Genomic DNA, 19270 nt, shown 5'->3' with positions numbered 1-19270 from the left:
CGAGGTGGGACGGGGCCTGGATGTGGTGGTGCCCTGGAGGGATGGGTTGGGACCGAGGAGGGACCGAGGGGACAGATGAGACTTTGGGGTCTAGGGGAGAGGGATGGTCTTCGCCAGCCTGAGCGATGCTAAAGTGCTACCGGCTTGGAAGCTGAAGGAATGGGGCTCTGGTTGGGGGCGGCATCTGGGAGGAGACCTTGGAGGCAGGGGCCCCGTGATGGTGGCGGTGGGAAGGTAGTCTTCCACAGCCCGAGCGGTGCTATAGTGCTCTACCCAGCTAGACGGGAAGGTAGAGGTGTGTGCAGGGCCGGGACGGGGTGAGGCTTGGGCTGGGGGCGGGTCTGATAGCATGAAGGGGCCTGGGGTGGGGAGGTCAACGGGGGCGGACGGCTTTTCTGCAATGGACCGTGGTGCCCGAATACCTGCATCAGGTGGAAGCTCGAGATGCCCTTGGGATCAAGCTGGAAGGTGGGGCCTGGGGGAGAGGCCACGAATGGGCGTGGCCTGTATAGAGACGTCGGGGGCCGCTCCAACAACCTGCAAGGCGCGCCCTTAGGTGCACTAAAGTGTGAGGGCGTCTCATGGGGACACGGCGATTGGAAAGGTCCAGGAAGTGGAAAGGGGTTCCTGTGGCCCCACAGTTGGCCACACCCACAACCCCTCGCCTCCTCCCTAGGGTGAGGCACTGGAGCAGGCCATCGTCAGCCAGGCCCCCCAGGTGGAGAAGCTCATCGCCACCACGGCCCACGAGCGGATGCCCTGGTACCACAGCGATCTGACGAGAGAAGAGGCCGAGCGCAAACTCTACTCGGGCGCTCAGACGGACGGCAAGTTCCTGTATGTGGAGGCTGGAGCCTGGGGTTTTGGGGCGGTGAGGACTAGGACCTGGGGGCCAGGATCCTAGGGGCTGGGGTAGACCTGAGTGTGCAGCATGGGCTGTGAGGGGTGTGCCTGTGGATAAGCCCCCGTGGGTGCACACATGTGCCTTTGTGCGTGTGCGAAGGGATTTTTATACGGAAGAATAGCGGTTAGGAAAGCTCCTCCCCGCTCCGGCTGGACTGCTGGGTTGGAATCCGGCTTCTGCCGCATACTGACTGTAGACCGCAGGCAAGTAATTAAACGTCTCCTTCCCTCAATTTCCTCTTTCAACGTGGGCTCATTTATGCAACAAATATTTCCGAATACCTACTGTGTGTCGGGCACTGAGGACACGGCAGTGAACAAAACAGACAGAAATCCCTGCCCTGGGGGGCGGGTGGACAAAAACGGTGAATAAATAAAACATACTGCATGTCAGCTGGGGGTGAGTGCTGTGTGTACACGGGAAGGGCTTGCAATTTTGGGTCAGGTGGTCAGAGGAGCCTTCCCTGCAGGGGCGTCACTAGGGTTAGTGTCACCCAGCGCAGTGACTCATGGTGTCACCTCCCCCCCATGGACCTCCTCTTGTACCAGACCATACAGAATCCTTAGTGTGTTTATTATCAATTTTAATCACAGGATAATACGTGAAAAATATAGTTGTAAATTGCTTAAATGTAATATTTCTTAGATTATATGAATACTAACAACAAAATTGTTTTGTAAAATCTACGTTGAATCACATTATTAGTTACGTTATTAGTAACTTGAGCGGAAGCCTTTTATGATTTTTCTGCTTTTCCTTTAATTACTACTTCATTCTCAAAAAGTTATTGCTATAGGTTCACAAGTACTAATTACTATAATATCGTAGCTAAAACACCAGAAAATTTGACAAAATCAGCAACTGTAAAAACACTGGCAGCAATGAAAACAACAGCCTGTGCTTGTAGCGCGTGTGGACGAAACCACGTGATTCAAAGCGTCATTGTAATTGGAGCGCGTTAGAAGGTTCAAAAAGGAAATCAGCGTAGAGTTTTAGCCTTGTAGGTATGTTCAGCCATGTAAGCTGGGCGTAAGAAAAGTGTGGTTGTTGTTGTGACTAACGACAGGGCTATCTTTATAAAAAAGTAATAGGTTACTGCTGAAACACTGCACAAGAATTTTATAGACAGTCATTTTGGTGTCACCCTTTTGACAGTGTCACTGGTATCGTTCACACGCCCGCATCCCCCTGGTGAGGCCCCTGCCTCCCTGAGAAGGGGACACTGAGTAAGGAACCAAAGGAGCTGAGAATTGAGCGGAGCAGCTCCCTGGTGGAGGAGCAGTCCCGGCAAAGGGACAGCAAGGGCAGAGACCAGGAGGCAGGCGTGTACTTGGTATGTTCAAGACACACTGGGAGCCCCAGTGTAACTGGAGCCCAGTAGGCAGGGGGAGGGTGGGGGTAGGTAAGAGTGGGAGGGGGCAGGTGGACGCCAGTGAGGAAGTTGACTTTTACCTGAGCGCGGTGGGAGGCCTGGGAGAGTGTTGAAGCACCTTGCTCTAACTGCCCTTGGATCGTAGTGGTACGTGCCCCAAGGGTTGTTATAAGGGTTATGGGAGTTAGTAGTGCAGTGATAGTGCGGGCATTGCGGCTCAGTGGTAGGATTCTCGCCTTCCGTGCAGGAGACCTGGGTTGATTCCCAGCCAGCGCACCTCATGAGCAGCCACCACCCGTCTGTCGGTGGAGGCTTTTGTGTTGCTATGATGCTGAACAGGTTTCAGCGGAGCTTCCAGACTAAGATGGACTAGGAAGAAAGGCCTTGTTGATCTACTTCTGACAACCACCCAGTGTACACGGATCACGAGGGTCTGATCCCGTTGTGCCTGGGGTTGCCACGAGCTGGGGGCCAAAAAGTGATGGCAGAGTCTCATGCCAGAGACGCATTACATGTCAGCAGTTATTCTCTGTGGGTGCATGGGTGTGTCTGAGCCTCAGCGGAGCCATGGGACAGTTTGTAAGTTTTTTAAAATTTTTATTGTGAAATAATTTCTCTAAAGTTATTTTAAAACCCTGCTGTGTGTTTGAGAGCCCTGTTTGAGCCTGTTGCTTTCTGGACACGGGCTCTTTTGTGTAACCAGTCTCACCCAAATGTCAGCCGAGGTCTCTCGGGCCTCGAGATATAAAGGAACTTGATGCCTGCCTCTCTCCCATGACCTTCCGGAAGTCCAGGGCCCTTCCCAGGGCGGCTGTGAATTCCCGGGGGACCTCTGTTCTCAGGGGTGCTTTGTGGCCTGACTTCCTGCCGGCCGAATCCTTCCTTTCACCTGCCTGCTCTACAGCTGTCCCCTCTGCTGGGCCAACCCATTTGGGGGAACTGATCCCTTTGTCTTGATTTTCCCCACCCATGGGAGGTCATACATGTGTGTCGGATTGCCTGTGGGTCTCCTGCAAGGTGGAGTTCCCTCCTCAAAATTCTGCCGTCTGCCGATAAAATAATTTTTTTTTCAGTTTACCTTACAGATTTAGCCTGTGAATTGGAGTGAAGTTTCCAGTTTCTGAAGGAACTCTTGAGTGCATGTTGCAATAATGTTCAGCTGCGAGGGTGGCTTTTCAACAACTTAAGATAGGGCTGCTTTCTCTAAGAGGGTAAACTTAGGTTTACATTTGTATCAGTTAGCTTTTGCTATGTAACAAACCACCCCAAGACTTAGTGGCTCAAAACAACAGGTTTTTTTTTTTTAAATTTTTCACAATTCTGTGGGCAGTTCTTCTGGTTTGGGTCAGTTAGGCTGGGACTGAAGAGGTCACATGCGTGGCTGTTGGGTCAGTGTCTCCTGAAACAATGGAGGTTCCCATGGGGGTGCTTGCAGGGTTCCCAAGAACAGCCAGAGAGGGCAAATTCCAGTACACAAGTGCTTTTCAAGCCTGTGCTGTGGAATGTTACTCTCTGATGTCCCATTGTCCAAAGCAAGTCACATGGTCAAAGCCGGCATTGCTGTAGGGGAGCAGAGTATCCAAGGGAGGGGAATTAAGGCAGGCTTTTTTTTTTTTTTTCTGTTAGTATCATCATTATTATCATTACCATTATTCTTCTTCTTATTAGTAGCTTTTTAAAAAAGTTTTTTTTAATTGTACTTTAGATGAAGGTTTACAGAGCAAACTAGTTTCTCATCAAACAATTAATACACATATTGTTTTGTGACATTGGTTGCTGACCCGAAGACATGTTAACACTCTCCCCTTCTCCACCTTGGGTTCCCCATTACTGGCTTTCCTCTCCCCTCCTGCCTTCTCATCCTTGCCCCTGGGCTGGTGTGCCCATTTGGTCTCGTTTTGTTTTATCAGCCTGTCTAATCTTTGGCTGAAGGGTGAACTTCAGGAGTGACTTCGTTACTGAGCTATAAGGGTGTCTGGGGGCCATACTCTTGGGGTTTCTCCAGTTTCTGTCAGACCAGTAAGTCTGATCTTTTTTTTTTGTGTGTGTGTGAGTTAGAATTTTGTTCTACATTTTTCTCCAGCTCTGTTGTGATCCCTGTCAGAGCAGTCAGTGGTGGTAGCCGGGCACCATCTAGTTGTGCTGGACTCAGTCTGTTGGAGGCTGTGGTAGTTGTGGTCCGTTAGTCCTTTGGATTAATCTTTCCCTTGTATCTTTTATTTTCTTCATTCTCCCTTGCTCCCGAAGGGGTGAGACCAGTGGAGTATCTCAGATGGCTGCTCACAAGCTTTTAAGACCCCAGACGCTACTCACCAAAGTAGGATGTAGAACACTGTCTTCATAAACTATGGTATGCCAATTGAACTAGATGTTCCCCGAGACCATGGTCCCCACAGCCCTCAGCCCAGTAATTCGATCCCTCAGGGAGTTTGGATGTGTCTTATGGAGCTTCCATGACCTTAAGGCAGCCCTTTTTGCCAACAGTCTGTATTAGAAGTGGCATAAGGTGGTCACCTTGCAGGTGATGGACAGCTCTCACATGGGCACCTGGTGCATCTGGAGACCTCCATCTTCTAGCACACCTGGCACTTGTTCAGATGTTATCCATCTTTGCCCAGATGCCGCACACTCTCCCTCTTGGGGATAACACTAAGATGTTACTAGTAATTGGTCGTGCATCTCGCACACATTCGTATCTCACTGGCTTATGAGGACATTAACCTGGCGCCCTCCCCAAGTCTACACAATGAAGTGAGAGTCAATGACTCTTGCCACTGCTGCACCTGTGCATGTGGATAAGGATTCTGTCATTCCAGTGGTTTTAAAATCGTTCCTCGGATTCCTTAAACCCACTGCCGTCGAGACAATCTTGACTCAAAGCGACCCCATAAAACAGAGTAGAACTGCCCCATAGGGTTTCCAAGGCTATAAATCTTTACAGAAGCAGACTGCCACATCTTTCTCCCACAGAGTGGCTGGTGGGTTTGAACCACCGACCTTTCAGTTAGCAGCCAAGCTCTTTAACCACTGTACCACCAGGGCTCCTTCAGATTCCTTTAAGCCCCCCTGAAAGTATCAGAGGATTCTGGGAGGTGGAAGACAGGAGTAGAGGGCTGAGCAGAGGGGATTCTGAGCCCCATCCTAGTTTCAACTGGGACAGCCACTCAGCTTTGCCCTGTTCCTATTGTAAGCTTCATGTAAGAAGTTGTTTGACAAAGAACCCCACTGCCAAGAGGAAACATTTGCAAACTTTTACATAACAGAGCAGAATTTATGACAGGCTAAGACTTAACCAGTCTGTTGAGAAGAATCTCGCCAGTGGTTTTTTGGTGAATAAAGTAGAATTTGTGGCACTGAAATATATATGGTTGACTGCACCATATAAGTTCTTGCCTGCGTGGTTATGGCTCAGGAATTACTGATTGCTCTTTTATGAGCTTACGTGTCTTTTTCCAAAGAGAGTGTATCGGTTAGGGAATCAGGGCCCACAGCTTTGAGCAGCTGCAGATGCTCTGGATACCAGGCAGATAGGCAGACAGGGCCAGCATTGGCTGTGGAATGTCGAGGCTGGGGAGCTAGGATCTGGACGCAGTATGGAGACTGAGGCTGGCGGTGAGGTCCAGAAGCCCTATGAAGGTCAGTGACTCATGCTGGGGAAATGTCCAGAAGCAGCTACAATGAGCCAGGCACCTGGTAAATGAGGCAAGGCATGCTCTGGACAGCTTTGCTGTTGAAGACTCTTCTTGTGGTTCCTGTAGTCAACAACTGCTTTCTCAGGTCGTGGATAGTTATGGGATGAAGGTCAAAACTGTAGCAACAAAGCCTCGCATGGGGTTTTGACCCTTAAGAGCTGTTTTCACTTCTCAAAAGAAGAGAATTAGTAATCAGAGATCATAACCTCCAGGTTAGCCCATCAGTCTAGTTACGAAAGTAACGTCCTCTGCGTGCACGTCTGCATTTCTTAGTTTATTGCGGGGTTCTCTTCCTTGCCCTTCAGGGCTCCCTATTACCCCCACCCCAGTTTCCTAAGTTGGCCTCTCCCCTAGACTGTTGTGGGCTAGCCTGGGAACTCTGTCATCATTCCCTCCGTTGTTCTCTGGGGAACGTGCTGTGTAGGATTGGATGGGATGCTTGCAGTCACACCTCTTTCCCTGACTCTGTCCCACCATGGTGATTTAGGGGACATTTCTTTCTTCTTTGGCTTAACAAATGGCCCAGTTGCAAGGTTGGCTTGCTCCTGTCTTGTCCACCACCGTGTCCTTGCCCTTAGAACAGTGCCCAGCCCATGGCTGACACCTGGTAAATGAGTGTCAGGTGAACGAACACCCGTAGGCGGGGCCCGAGCCCACACCTGTGAGGATGCCCACTCTCATGCCATCACAGCGGCTACGTTCTGCTGCTCGCTGCCAGCCAGCTGCTCTTTAACTCAGAGCATCTCCTTAGTGAGGACTGGCCAGCTGCCCGCGGTTCCCACCGGTGCCCGCCGAGACCCCAGACCAGCTGCCCACTCCCTCTGCTGGAAATCCGCACTTAGCCCTGGAGACCTTGTGCCAGTGATTCAAAGCAAAGCTGTTTTGTGGGCGATGTTGACTGGTCTCACTGTAGGATGTGAGGATGCAGGCGTCTGCCTCTTCGTTGGCCTGTGTGTGTGTGTTTACTTGGGGCCTGTGTGTGTGGGTGGACAGTTTTTACTGCACAGGGGCACCATCTTTGAGGGGCTCAATTCCCGTCCTAGACATGGAAGATTTGTATTTTTATTTTGACGAATTTTCCAGCAGAGGGCAGTCAAGACTCATTCTATCAAAGTCAGCCTATTAAGATAACTGGTCAGTCTACTGGGATGGCAGGTGATTTGTTCTAATTTGCACAAAGGAGCCTTGCGAGCTAATCATGGAGCTGTGCTTACCCGTGTGGGTATCCAGGTGGAAATGGCTTTCTCTTCCCAAGAAAAATGATTTTAAGTCTCCCTGTTGAAGGCTCTGTGTCTGCCGTAGATGGTCAGGTATCCTCCCATGGTACGACCGTGGATGACGGAGTGTGCCCCCCTGGATGACTGAGTGTGCCCCCGGGTGACTGAGTGTGCCCCTGGATGACTGAGTGTGCCCACGGGTGACTGAGTGTGCCCCCAGATGACTGAGTGTGCCCACGGGTGACTGACTGTGCCCCCGGATGACTGAGTGTGCCCCTGGATGACTGAGTGTGCCCACGGGTGACTGTGCCCCCGGATGAATGAATATGCCCTGGGATGACTGAGTGTGCCCCCCTGGATGACTAAGTGTGCCCCCGGATGACTGACTGTGCCCCCGGATAACTGAGTGTGCCCCTGGATGACTGAGTGTGCCCCCGGATGACTGAGTGCCCCACGAGATGCTGAGTTCTGGCTGAAGGTGACTGAGTACCCACCTGGGAGGACCCGATGTCGTGTGGTGGCTGGGGATCTGCTCCTGGGTGGTAGTGTGTCTGACCACAGGTGGTGGAATGTCTGCAGTGAGTGGCCACATGTCCACCTGTGGATGGCCTGTGGGTGGCTGAGTGTCTGGCTGTGTAGGGCCGGATGTCTGCTGTGGGGTCCAGTTTTCCCGTGAAAGGCCAGTATTCCTCTGGCCTTGAACATGTGTTTCCCTGTGGACACTCATAGCCCTCTCCGCCTTCTCCCTCCCCCACACTGACCCATTACCAATGGGTCTGGAAGTCGAATGGGACCTGACCTTGGCTCCCCCAGTCCCTGCTGCTTCTCCATGAGGCTCTGGGGTGTGGAGCCCACAGGATGTGTGGGGGAAACTGAGACTCAGAAGGGGGCACACAGGAGGGGGCCAGGTGGCTGTAGGAGTGATACCTCTCCCTGCCCTCTCCAGGCTGAGGCCCCGGAAGGAGCAGGGCACGTATGCGCTGTCCCTGATCTACGGGAAAACCGTGTACCACTACCTCATCAGCCAGGACAAGGCCGGCAAGTACTGCATTCCCGAGGGGACCAAGTTTGACACTCTCTGGCAGGTAGGCTGCCCTCCCACCCTGTTCTGGGGGAGACACTGTGACGGGGTGCCCAGGCTCCTGGGGAGGAGAGGAGCCTGCCTTGACACCCCTCCCTGCAGCTGGTAGAGTACCTGAAGCTGAAAGCCGACGGCCTCATCTACTGCCTCAAGGAGGCCTGTCCCAATTCCAGTGCCTGCGCCACCTCAGGTGGGTGGGGGCCGTGGGATTGGTGGGTGGGAGGCCCCATCCCCCCACGTCCCTCACTGTCTCTTCTTCTCCCCCAGGGGCCGCTGCTCCCACTCTCCCAGCCCACCCATCCACGCTCACCCACGTGAGTCAGTCAGGCTCCTCCCGAGTTGGGGATGTGCGGGTGGAGCTGGGTGGGCAGATGATGGGTCCTGTTCTGGGGAGGCTGGGAAGAAGAGCGGCAGCTTCTGTGGAGCAGGAGAGGCCCCCCAGTCTGGGCACTGTCCCTGGGGAGTCCTCTCATGTGCCTCATAAGAGGGGCTAGGCCCCGCTGAGCCTTGCTGACCATATGACCTTTAACCTCAGAGACGGACTGACACCCTCAACTCAGATGGCTACACCCCCGAGCCAGGTGAGCTGGCAGAGGTGGAGGTGGGCTGGGGCTCGCACCAGGCAGACAGCAGGGTCCCCGGCTAGGCTCTGGGGCTGGTGGCGGGGCGGGGAGAGGTTAGCCAGGCCAAGCCCACGGGCGGTTTACTCGTTTGGCCCCTGTGCACAGACCGTGCCCACAAGCTTTCCCACGGTGCACCCCTATCATGCCTGCCTGTGGAGCTGCTGACATGCAAGGAAGTACAGCTGGCCATGCCTGGGGCATTCTGTGCACAGACACACATTTATTGAGCACCTACTGTGTGCTGGTGATGTTCTAAGCTCACTGTGTGTATGAACTCATTGGTTTCCCCAACACTCCCTATGAAGTAGTTACGGTACTTATGCCCATTTTACAGATGAGAAGGGGGAGGCCCAGGGAGGACAAGTCACTTTCTAAGGGCCCATAGGTAGGCAATGGTAGAGCTGGGATTTGAACCAGGCAGACGGGCTTCAGAGTCTGTGTTCCTAAAACACTCTGCTGAAGACGCTCATGGCTTCACATGTGGATGTAAACCTGTTCACGTGTGCAGGGTGGAGGGCGTGTGTGGTGACGTGTACACACACATGCTCACCTCAGAGTGCTTATAAATATGGCTGCCTGGTGCATGCACAGACATGGGCGGGCATGTAGATAGGGGTACACATGTGAATACACGTATGCACCAGTGTGCACACGCCAGCTAGTGCCTGCTGGTTCCATATGCACACAGATGTGCATGTCTTTGGTCCTCTGTGTTCACAGCTGCGTGTTACACACACCAACATTGGCGGGAGTGTACCTGGGTGTGTACATAACACACATGAGCACACATGTGTGCACACTCCAGAGGGTGCACACATGATCACACATGCACGCAGAGGCATGCACCTTCAGAGCCCTTTGTTGGTGGCTTCACGGTGCACACCCAGATGCAGCTGAGAGTGTACACAAGTACACATGTACCCCTGCTGAGAATGTACACAGGTGCACACGTACCCATGCTGAGTGTACACAGGTGCACACGTTCCCATGCTGAGAATGTACACAGGTGCACTCGTTCCCATGCTGAGTGTACACAGGTGCACACGTTCCCATGCTGAGAATGTACACAGGTGCACTCGTTCCCATGCTGAGTGTACACAGGTGCACACGTTCCCATGCTGAGAATGTACACAGGTGCACACGTTCCCATGCTGAGAGTGTACACAGGTGCACACGTTCCCATGCTGAGAGTGTACACAGGTGCACACGTTCCCATGCTGAGTGTACACAGGTGCACACGTACCCATGCACATGCTCTGGATGGCACAGTCCTGTCCGAGGCATGTGTGTCTGGGGCTGAAGCCCCTCCCCCATCCCGTTCCCCTCCTGACCTGGGAGTATGTGCCCAGCACGCCCAGTGTCCCCGGAGAAAACGCGGCCACTGCCCATGGACACGAGTGTGTATGAGAGCCCCTACAGCGACCCCGAGGAGCTCAAGGACAAGAAGCTCTTCCTGAAGCGCGAGAACCTCATCATGGCTGACCTCGAACTCGGCTCCGGCAACTTCGGTTCAGTCCGCCAGGGCGTCTACCGCATGCGCAAGTATGGGGGCCCTGCCAGGGTGGGGGGCCCTGCCGGGGTGGGGGCCCTGCCACTGTGTGGGAGGCAGTCTGGGGCTGGGAGCCAGGATGTCAGGCTGTCTCATGTCAGTTTCCCGGGACACAGGCTCTGGGGTGGGAAATTGCGCGCAAGACAATTATCCGGGAGAGTTCCCCAGAGGGATCAGTGCTGAGAGGGAGGGAGGATGCAGTCCGCCAAAGGAGAGGTTGGGCTGTGCTGGGGTTGCAGCAGGAACCTCAGGCCACCCCAGGGGAGCTGCAGAGAGAGCCCCCTTGTCTGCCTGTGACCCTCACTGGATGCAGGCTGCCCCTGCGAGGGTGTGACTGTGGACCAGGCAGTTCTTTTCAGCCACAGCGATTCCTGGGGAGGGACTGAGTGGTGAGCTCTCTGCAGCCAGCAGTCCCAGCCTCTGGGCAAATGAGCGTCTTGGTCCTGAAGGGAGATTGGGCGGCAGACCACCGCATCCACCATGCAATTGGGGTGGGAATGGGGGGGCCAAGTGGGGCCGTGCCCGGCTCACACACCCTCCCGTGGGTGCACGGGGCAGGAAGCAGATCGACGTGGCCATTAAGGTGTTGAAGCAGAGCACGGAGAAGGCGGACAAGGACGAGATGATGCGGGAGGCGCAGATCATGCACCAGCTGGACAACCCCTACATCGTGCGGCTCATCGGCGTCTGCCAGGCCGAGGCCCTCATGCTGGTCATGGAGCTGGCGGGCAGCGGGCCCCTGCACAAGTTCCTGGTTGGAAAGAGGTGAGCCCCGGGGAGGGGGGGGGTAGGCGGGGTGGGGCTGGAGGGACTCACCCCACCTGCCCACCGAGTCACTTGGCAGGTAGACAGGCACCCACACCACACTCCCAGGGTGCATGCATTCTTGCTCCCACGTGGACCTGTGCACACGCCTGTGAGCGCACACCATTTCCACATGTTCGTGACACAGTCAGGAGCGGATTCACCAGAAGTGCCGTATGCATCGGCTTGCACTGGGCAAGGAGCTCGTGGGTTTAATTGTATTTACCTGCTAAGCTGTGGTGAGCAATTTCACAGGGTTTCACCACATCCCTGCCGTGGTGGGGGACAGATGGACTTGTACACCACAGACTGGTGGGAAGGCCTGTGCAGACCTGCCTTACTGGGTAACTCGGCCCTGGTCAGGCCCACCCCCTCACACCCGCAAGGCAGAGCTGTGAACAGCGCAGACTCTGGAGCCTGACCACAGGTTTGGAGACCCCGCTCTGCTGCCAACTAGCTGTGACCTCAGGCGGGTTTCTTAAACTGTCTGTGCCTCAGTTTCCTCATCTGTAACTTGGAGAGGGGGATGGATCTACCTCAAAATGCTCCTAGGAGGATTAAATAACTAATATTTACTGAGTGCTTAGAACAAGGTCCGGCACCGTTAGTAAGAGCTTTACCAGTACGATATTAGCTCTACCGTTATTGCTACCCAAATCCAAAAAGCAACAAACCCGTTGCCGTTGAGTCAATTCCAACTCATAGTGACCCTATAGGACAGAGTAGAACTGCACTATAGGGCTTCCAAGGGGTGGCTGGCGGATTCGAACTGCCAACCTTTTGGTTAGCAACTGAGCTTTTAACCATTGCGCCACCAGGGCTCTGCTACCCAAATACTTGCAGCCAAATTCACAAACCACGCGCTCTGCTGATATTGGATTGTCTTTGACCTAAAGCTGTGGTCAGAAAACTACAGCCTACAGCCTGTAACTTGTTTTTGTACGGCCTGAGAGCTAAGTGTGGTTTTACATTTTTAAAGGTCTGTAAAAAAGAAGAAACAAAAAAACGAAGAATATCTGACAGAGACCGTATGTGGCCTCAAAGGTTAAAGTACTGTCTGGTCCTTTACAGAAGAAGGTTTGCTGACCCCTGGCCTAAAGATGTAGGAGCCTTGGTTGCGCAGTGGTTAAAGCGCTCGGCTGCTAACCAAAAGATCAACAATTCAAACCTACCTTTCTCTGAAGGAGAAAGATGTGGCAGTCTGCGTCCATAAAGACTACCACCTTGGAAACCCTATGGGGCAGTTCTGCTCTGTCCTATAGGGTCCCTATGAGTCGGAATCGACTCAATGACAGTAGGTTTTGTATGGGGCTTAAAGAAATGGCAGTTTTCATGTGTCCCTCATGCCAACTCCTACCCTCACAGACACACACCCTCTCTGAGGCACGTGATCACCAAGCCGCACACTCTGGCTGGTGCCGGCGCCGTCAGGGTGGGTCGGCGCCAACCGGCTCAGGCATTCAGCTATTCAGCAGGTATTCCCTGGGCAATTACTACCCGAGAGGGCTTGTTACAAGCCCCTGGGATTCATCAGTGAACAAATGAGACAAAGATCCCTACCCTGTATTCTGGCTGGGAAAGCGGGGCAGTAGATAATAATCATAATCCAATAGAGTATATGGGACAATAAAAACCAAACCAAACCCACTGCCGTGGAGTCGATTCTGACTCATAGCGACCCCATAGGGTATCCAAGGCTGTAACTCTCTACGGAAGCAGACTGCCACATTTGTCTCCCGCGGGGCCGCTGGAGGTTTTAAACCTCTGACCTTTCGGTTAGTAGTCCAACGGTTTAATCACTCCGCCACCACGGCTCCTTCATGGGAAGATAATTGCTGTGGAATGAAAGGGAGCAGGGCAAGGGGATCAGGAGTGTCAGTGAGAAGGCGAGGTTTGAGTAAACTGAGGGAGGAGGATTCTGGGCGGAGGTCCGGGGAGGAGCATTCCAGGCGGGGGACACGGCCAGTGCAAAGGCCCTGAGGGGGGTTTGCACCTGGTGTGTTGGAGAAACAGTGAGGGGCTCTGTGGCTGGAGCAGAGTGAGCGAGCGGGCAGCGGGAGGGTGGGCAGACGGCACAGGGTCTTGTGGGCTGCAGGGAGAACGTGGGTTTTTACCCTCACTGAGGTGGGAGGCTGGGAGCCAAGGAGGGACGTGGCCTGACTCAGGCTCCCCAAGTGGCTCCGCGACAGTCTGGGGGGGTGGTGGTGGCGAGGAGGTGAGCTGGAGGGAGGGGAGGCCTGGGTGGGGATGTTTTAGTCCTGGGAAGTGATGACGACGATGACGACGACGATGATGACGATGACGACGACGACGATGACGACGATGGTGATGATGATGACGATGACAATGACTATGACGATGATGATGATGACGAGGACGACGACGACGACGACGATGACGACGATGGTGATGATGATGACGATGACAATGACTATGACGATGATGATGATGACGAGGACGACGACGACGACGACGATGACGACGATGGTGATGATGATGACAATGATGACGATGACGACGACGACGACGATAACGATGACAATGACGACTATGACGACGATGATGACGATGACGACGATGACAATGACTATGACGATGATGATGACTATGACGACTATGACGATGATGACGATGATGATGATGACGATGATGATGATGACGATGATGACGATGATGACGATGACGATGACGACGATGGTGATGATGACGACGATGACGATGACGACGACGATGATGACGATGGTGATGATGATGACGACGACAATGATGACGATGACGACGATGATGACGATGACGACGATGATGATGACAACGACGATGATGACGATGGTGATGATGATGACGACGATGATGACGATGACGACGATGACGATGATGATGACGACGATGGTGATGATGACAATGACGACGATGACGACGACGATGACGATGACGACGATGACAATGACTATGACGATGATGATGATGACTATGACGATGATGACGATGATGATGATGACGATGATGATGATGACGATGATGACGATGATGACGATGACGATGGTGATGATGATGGGGTTTGGGCCAGGGTGGCAGAACAAAGGTGAGGAGAAGTAGGCGGGTTCCGGACAGAGTCTGAAGGCAGAGCTTCCAGGGTCTGCTGAAGGGCTGGACATGGGGTGGTTGAGGGCAGCCCCAGTGCTTCTGGGCAAGTAAGTATAAGGATGGAGCTGCTGCTAACCGAGCTGCAGAAGATGGAGGGGGAAGCTGGTGGGGTGTGTGTGTGTGCACGTGCACACAGTCAGGGGCTTGGCTTTGGCCATGTTATCATGGAGATGCCCATGAGATGGAGTCCCATGAGGGGACGTGGAGGATGCAGGCGGGGTTAGAGTCTGGGAACAGAGTTTAAGCGTCTGGGTGATATTTAAAGCCACGAGCCCGGATGAGGGCAGGGATTTTGCCTGTTTTGTTCACGGCTGTGTCCCAGCACGCTGCCTGGCATACAGCAGGTGCCCAGTAAGCATCTGTTGAACACATGGTAATCTGGCCCATGGGCAGCTGGGTCCAAGAAACGGGTTTTTGCCTCCTTGGGAACTTGGGCTGCCCCCTCCCAGGTGACCCTGCCTCCCCTCCTCCCAGGGAGGAGGTCCCTGTCAGCAATGTGGCTGAGCTGCTGCACCAGGTGACCATGGGGATGAAATATCTGGAGGAGAAGAACTTCGTGCATCGTGACCTTGCGGCCCGCAACGTCCTGCTGGTCAACCGGCACTACGCCAAGATCAGCGACTTCGGCCTCTCCAAGGCGCTGGGTGCCGACGACAGCTACTACACTGTGAGCCCGCACCCGTGCTGTGCCCAGGCGGACGGGGCTGGCAGGTGGAGGGTCCCCAAGCCCTGCTCAAGCAGCATCTCCCCCTCCTCAGGCTCGCTCAGCGGGGAAGTGGCCGCTCAAGTGGTACGCGCCCGAGTGCATCAACTTCCGCAAGTTCTCCAGCCGCAGCGATGTCTGGAGCTTTGGGGTCACCATGTGGGAGGCCTTCTCCTATGGACAGAAGCCCTACAAGGCAGGCAGAGGCAGGGGGGTGGGCGGCGGGGTAGGAAAGCAGGGTAAGGGCCTGGTACTCACACGTGCCGTCCACCTGGCTTGAGCAGAAGATGAAGGGCCCCGAGGTCATCACCTTCATCGAGCAGGGCAAGCGGATGGAGTGCCCGGCAGAGTGTCCGCCCGAGATGTACACGCTCATGAGAGAATGCTGGACGTACAAGTGAGTGCTGACCCGGTCCCTGGGCCTGGGGGTCCTGGTGCCCGATCGGTTAGGACACAACGTAACTCTCCCCAGTGCCATCCCACCCAAAGACCCTCACCCAGTTCGTGGCCTTTTCAACACTCAGTACCTTTGGTCCCCTACAGCCATGCCCACCTCTCCAGCACACCAGTGCACCCACAGCGCTCCAGGTCAACACCTCAGTGCCCTACCTGGGGATACTCAGTGCTCTAGCATCTAAACCTCAGCCCCCCGCCAGCCAACACTGGACACACTGATCGTGCAGGACCCGAGCAAGTCACTACCGTATGACCCAGCATAGGATACCAACATTCAAGGCTTAAGATAATGCTCTATATCTGATACCTCGGTGCCCCATTAGCCAGCACTCAGCACCTTACTACCCACACAGGCCAACACTGAGGAACTCGCACACTTCGCATATTCAAGCCCCGCCTCTGTCTGGTTGAAGCCGACAAACGAACAACCTAACTCCCAACACCATTAATATTCCAACTTCCCATCAGACAACAGGCAACATACCTTTTGTACCCCAACATCCATTACCCACTGGCCAACACCCATGACATTGACACCAAAAACCCAAGCAATCCAAGCAGTAGACCCCCATGGTGTCCATCCTATCAGCTGTTAACCCATCCTCCCCTGGGAAACACCCTGCACCAACCCAAACCCATTGCTGTCAAGTTGGTCCTGACCCATAGCCACCCTATAGGACAGAGTAGAACTGCCCCATAGGGTTTCCAAGGCTGAAATCTTTACAGATGCAGACTGCCACATCTTTCTTCCATGGAGCAGCTGGTGGGTTTGAACCACTGACCTTCCGATTAGCAGCTGAGTGCTTAACCACTGTGCCACCAGGGCTCTTTATGGGCCGTATACTTGCGCACATATAAGCCAGCACATGGATCCCCCAGTCCTTGGTACATAGAACTCCAGCAATCAATATCCCACCTCCCCGTGGCCAACAGTAGTCACCCCAACATCCAGTGAATTCGGTTCCCAAGTCCTCACCAGTCAACACTCAGTATATGGTTACCCAACATCTTATATGCCAACAGCTCCATGTCTACTGGGCAGATACAGCAATACCTCAACTCTAGTTCTCGCACCCTCAAGAGACCCCTCCATCACCGAAAACCCCGCCAGCCCAAGAGGCCTACACCTGGTTTTCTGAGCCCCAGAAGTCCACCTAGCCATGCCCCATGCCTGCCCACCCTCGGCTGTAGTTGGGTTCTGGGGGTGTGGTCACTGGCTTGGATCTACCTGCCCCCACAGGTGGGAGGACCGCCCCGACTTTGTGACCGTGGAGCAGCGCATGCGAGCCTACTATTACAGCTTGGCGAGCAAGACCGAGGGGCCCGAGGGCTGCGGGCAGGGGGCTGAGGCTGTGCGTGCCTGAGCTCCAGCCTGCCCCAGGGCCTCAGACCCCTGCCTCGGACCCACATGCCCCAGCTTTGTCTCCTCCGCCTGCCCCCAGCCCCATCTCATGACCTGCAGTCTGGCTGGGGCTGGCTCAGTTCCTCTCCCCTCCCCAGCTGGGTCGTGGTAAGAGAGCATCTGAGGCCTCAGGCCCCCACCAGTCTAGCATCCCCCTGCTGGCTATCTGTCCTCTCTACTGGGGATTTGGAGAAAGGAAGACCCTGGGAGGGTGGGGATCTCTGGAGCTGAGGGGGTATTGCTTCCCCTAAGGACCCTCCCAGGGCTTTGAACCAGCTCACTCTGGTTCAAACCCCTGCTGAGAATTTGCATTTCTAAGTTCCCAGGAAGTTATACATAAGAATCACCTGGGGATCTTGTTAAACTGTTGAGTGTGATTCAGTACATCTGGGGTGGAAATACAGATTCTCAGCAGGGAACTTGTTAGAGATGCAAATTCTCAGCAAGGGTTTGAACTGGAACAAACCAGTTGGAAGCCCTGGACCCTCCTTCTCTGGGCTTTGACGGGGGGGGGGGGTGGACTTGGAGTTCTCAGGCAGCAAGCCCTCAGTTAGGAATAAACTCAGCTTCTCTCTGGTGTGAGCGCCTTCATCTTTTCTGGGGTGAGGATGGGAGCTGGGAAAGGGAGATGGGTCACTGGGAGGGGCCGATGAGAAGAAATGCCTGAATGAGTTGCCAAGCCTGCAGGCCCCCAGGAGGATGGGACTGGCCTCCCCACTTCTCCAGCCTGGCAGCATCTTCATATTCAGGGAGGGGCTGGGGCAGAGTGGCAAATACCGTGTCCTCAGGGAAGTAGTTCCTGATCCCTCTCCCTACCTCAGCCTGGGCCAGTAGACCCAGGTGGCCTGGGTTCAAATCCTGTCTCTATCGCTTCTTGCTCTGTGACCTTGGGCCAGTTATTTGGTTTCTCTGTGCCTCAGGTGGGTGGGGGCCTGAGCCCCCCCTCCTATGTGAAGTGCGTGAGATGGGAGGTTCTCCACGTTGGCTGAAGATTAGATCACCTGGACAGCTTTTAACAAGTGCCCACGCCCCACCTCCCAGCCAAGTGAAATACACGGGTGCGTTTTAGAGTCCCTTCAGGTGATGCTATCACCCAGCCCCCAGTGGCCCCCGCTTGTCTGCTCCCCCTTCCTCTGGGCCCAGTCACAGATGGAGTCCTCACCACCCCGTGCTCCAGATACCTGCTCAGTCACCCTCAGAAGAGCGGCCTCCAAGCTCTTGCTGCCTTTGTTTCCCCACATGGAAAATTGGGGTGTTGGGGTACAGGACCCAGCAGGTCAGGTGAAGTGGAGCTAGGGTCCTGCAATTCTTCTCTGAGCTTGCTCCTGCTATCCTCAGCTGTGGATGGCACCCTCCCCAGGTCACAGACCTCTTGGCCAGAGCAATCGGCTCAGGGGTAAGAATGTCTCAGAGCCAACGAGAGGCCAGGAGGCTGCTGGGTTTCTGGAAAGGCAGGAGCCCTGGTGGCGCAGTGGTTAAGAGCTCAGCTGCTAACCAAAAGATTGGCAGTTTGAATCCACCAGCTGCTCCTTGGAAACCCTATGGCACAGTCCTGCTCTGTCCTAAAGGGGTCGCTAAGAGTTGGAATCAACTCAGTGGCAGTGGGTTTGGTTTTGTTTGTTTTCTGGGAAGGCAAACTTGTTTTCTTTTTACTTGGGGGAAACTGGAAGAGGCTCTCCCTCCCAATCCAGCCCTAGGTAGTGTGGAGTGAAGACAGGCGATCGGGAGTGGCTGTTTTGTGGAACCATGGGGAAGGGACTGGGCCTTCAGCTGTGGAGTGAGAGCATGAGGCCCAGGTGGCTGACGGCAGAGAAGAGACACCAGAGCCTTGGTGATACTATGTGAGCATCTGCATCAAGCCTCATCTGAAACTGTTCTGGGCTTTTCAGTTATGCAAACCTCTGTTCATTGCTTAATAATACCAATGGTAATGAATGTGATCATGTGTATGTAACACTTAGGGAGTCATTACTGCTTGCCAGGCCCTTATTCTAAGTACTTACATTAACCCATTTTATGTGTCACCCCATTTAACTCTCCTGACAGCCCTGAGGTAGGTACGATTATTATTCCCATTGCAGAGATGAGAAACTGAGTCACAGGTTAAGCAATTTGCCCCAGGCCACACAGCTGGGCAGGCAGTCAGGCTTCTCCCCTGACTCCAGAGCCTAGGCCCTCAGCCTATGTGAGATCCTACCTTCTACCTTCTGTCCTTACACCCGGAGGAGCCCCAGCTGATTCCAGGTGAGGCCAGAGGCTGCACAATGGTTTAGAGGAAATCAGGCCCCCCCGCCCCCCGCCTAGAGCCTTCGGTGGCTCCCTG

General features: G+C 54.2%; 1 protein-coding gene across 2 annotated transcripts in view; it reads left to right on the top strand.

Moving 5' to 3' along the window:
- Positions 1–17452, top strand: part of LOC101347632 (tyrosine-protein kinase ZAP-70) — a 27876-nt gene extending 10424 nt beyond the window's left edge. For both annotated transcript variants that reach the window (XM_023734190.1, XM_023734194.1), the window contains 11 exons: positions 677–837; positions 8132–8270; positions 8369–8456; positions 8534–8580; positions 8802–8847; positions 10239–10431; positions 10997–11203; positions 14861–15053; positions 15145–15285; positions 15374–15486; positions 16786–17452. In XM_023734190.1, coding sequence (XP_023589958.1) covers positions 677–837; positions 8132–8270; positions 8369–8456; positions 8534–8580; positions 8802–8847; positions 10239–10431; positions 10997–11203; positions 14861–15053; positions 15145–15285; positions 15374–15486; positions 16786–16909 — 1452 coding nt within the window. In that variant the 3' untranslated portion in view covers positions 16910–17452. The remainder of the gene's footprint in view (positions 1–676; positions 838–8131; positions 8271–8368; positions 8457–8533; positions 8581–8801; positions 8848–10238; positions 10432–10996; positions 11204–14860; positions 15054–15144; positions 15286–15373; positions 15487–16785) is intronic.
- Positions 17453–19270: the final 1818 nt, after the last annotated feature.

Source organism: Trichechus manatus, unplaced genomic scaffold (genome assembly GCF_000243295.1).
Source record: "Trichechus manatus latirostris isolate Lorelei unplaced genomic scaffold, TriManLat1.0 scaffold00004, whole genome shotgun sequence".
NCBI classification, from domain to species: Eukaryota; Metazoa; Chordata; class Mammalia; order Sirenia; family Trichechidae; genus Trichechus; species Trichechus manatus.
This window is presented reverse-complemented; position numbering and strand designations above follow the sequence as displayed.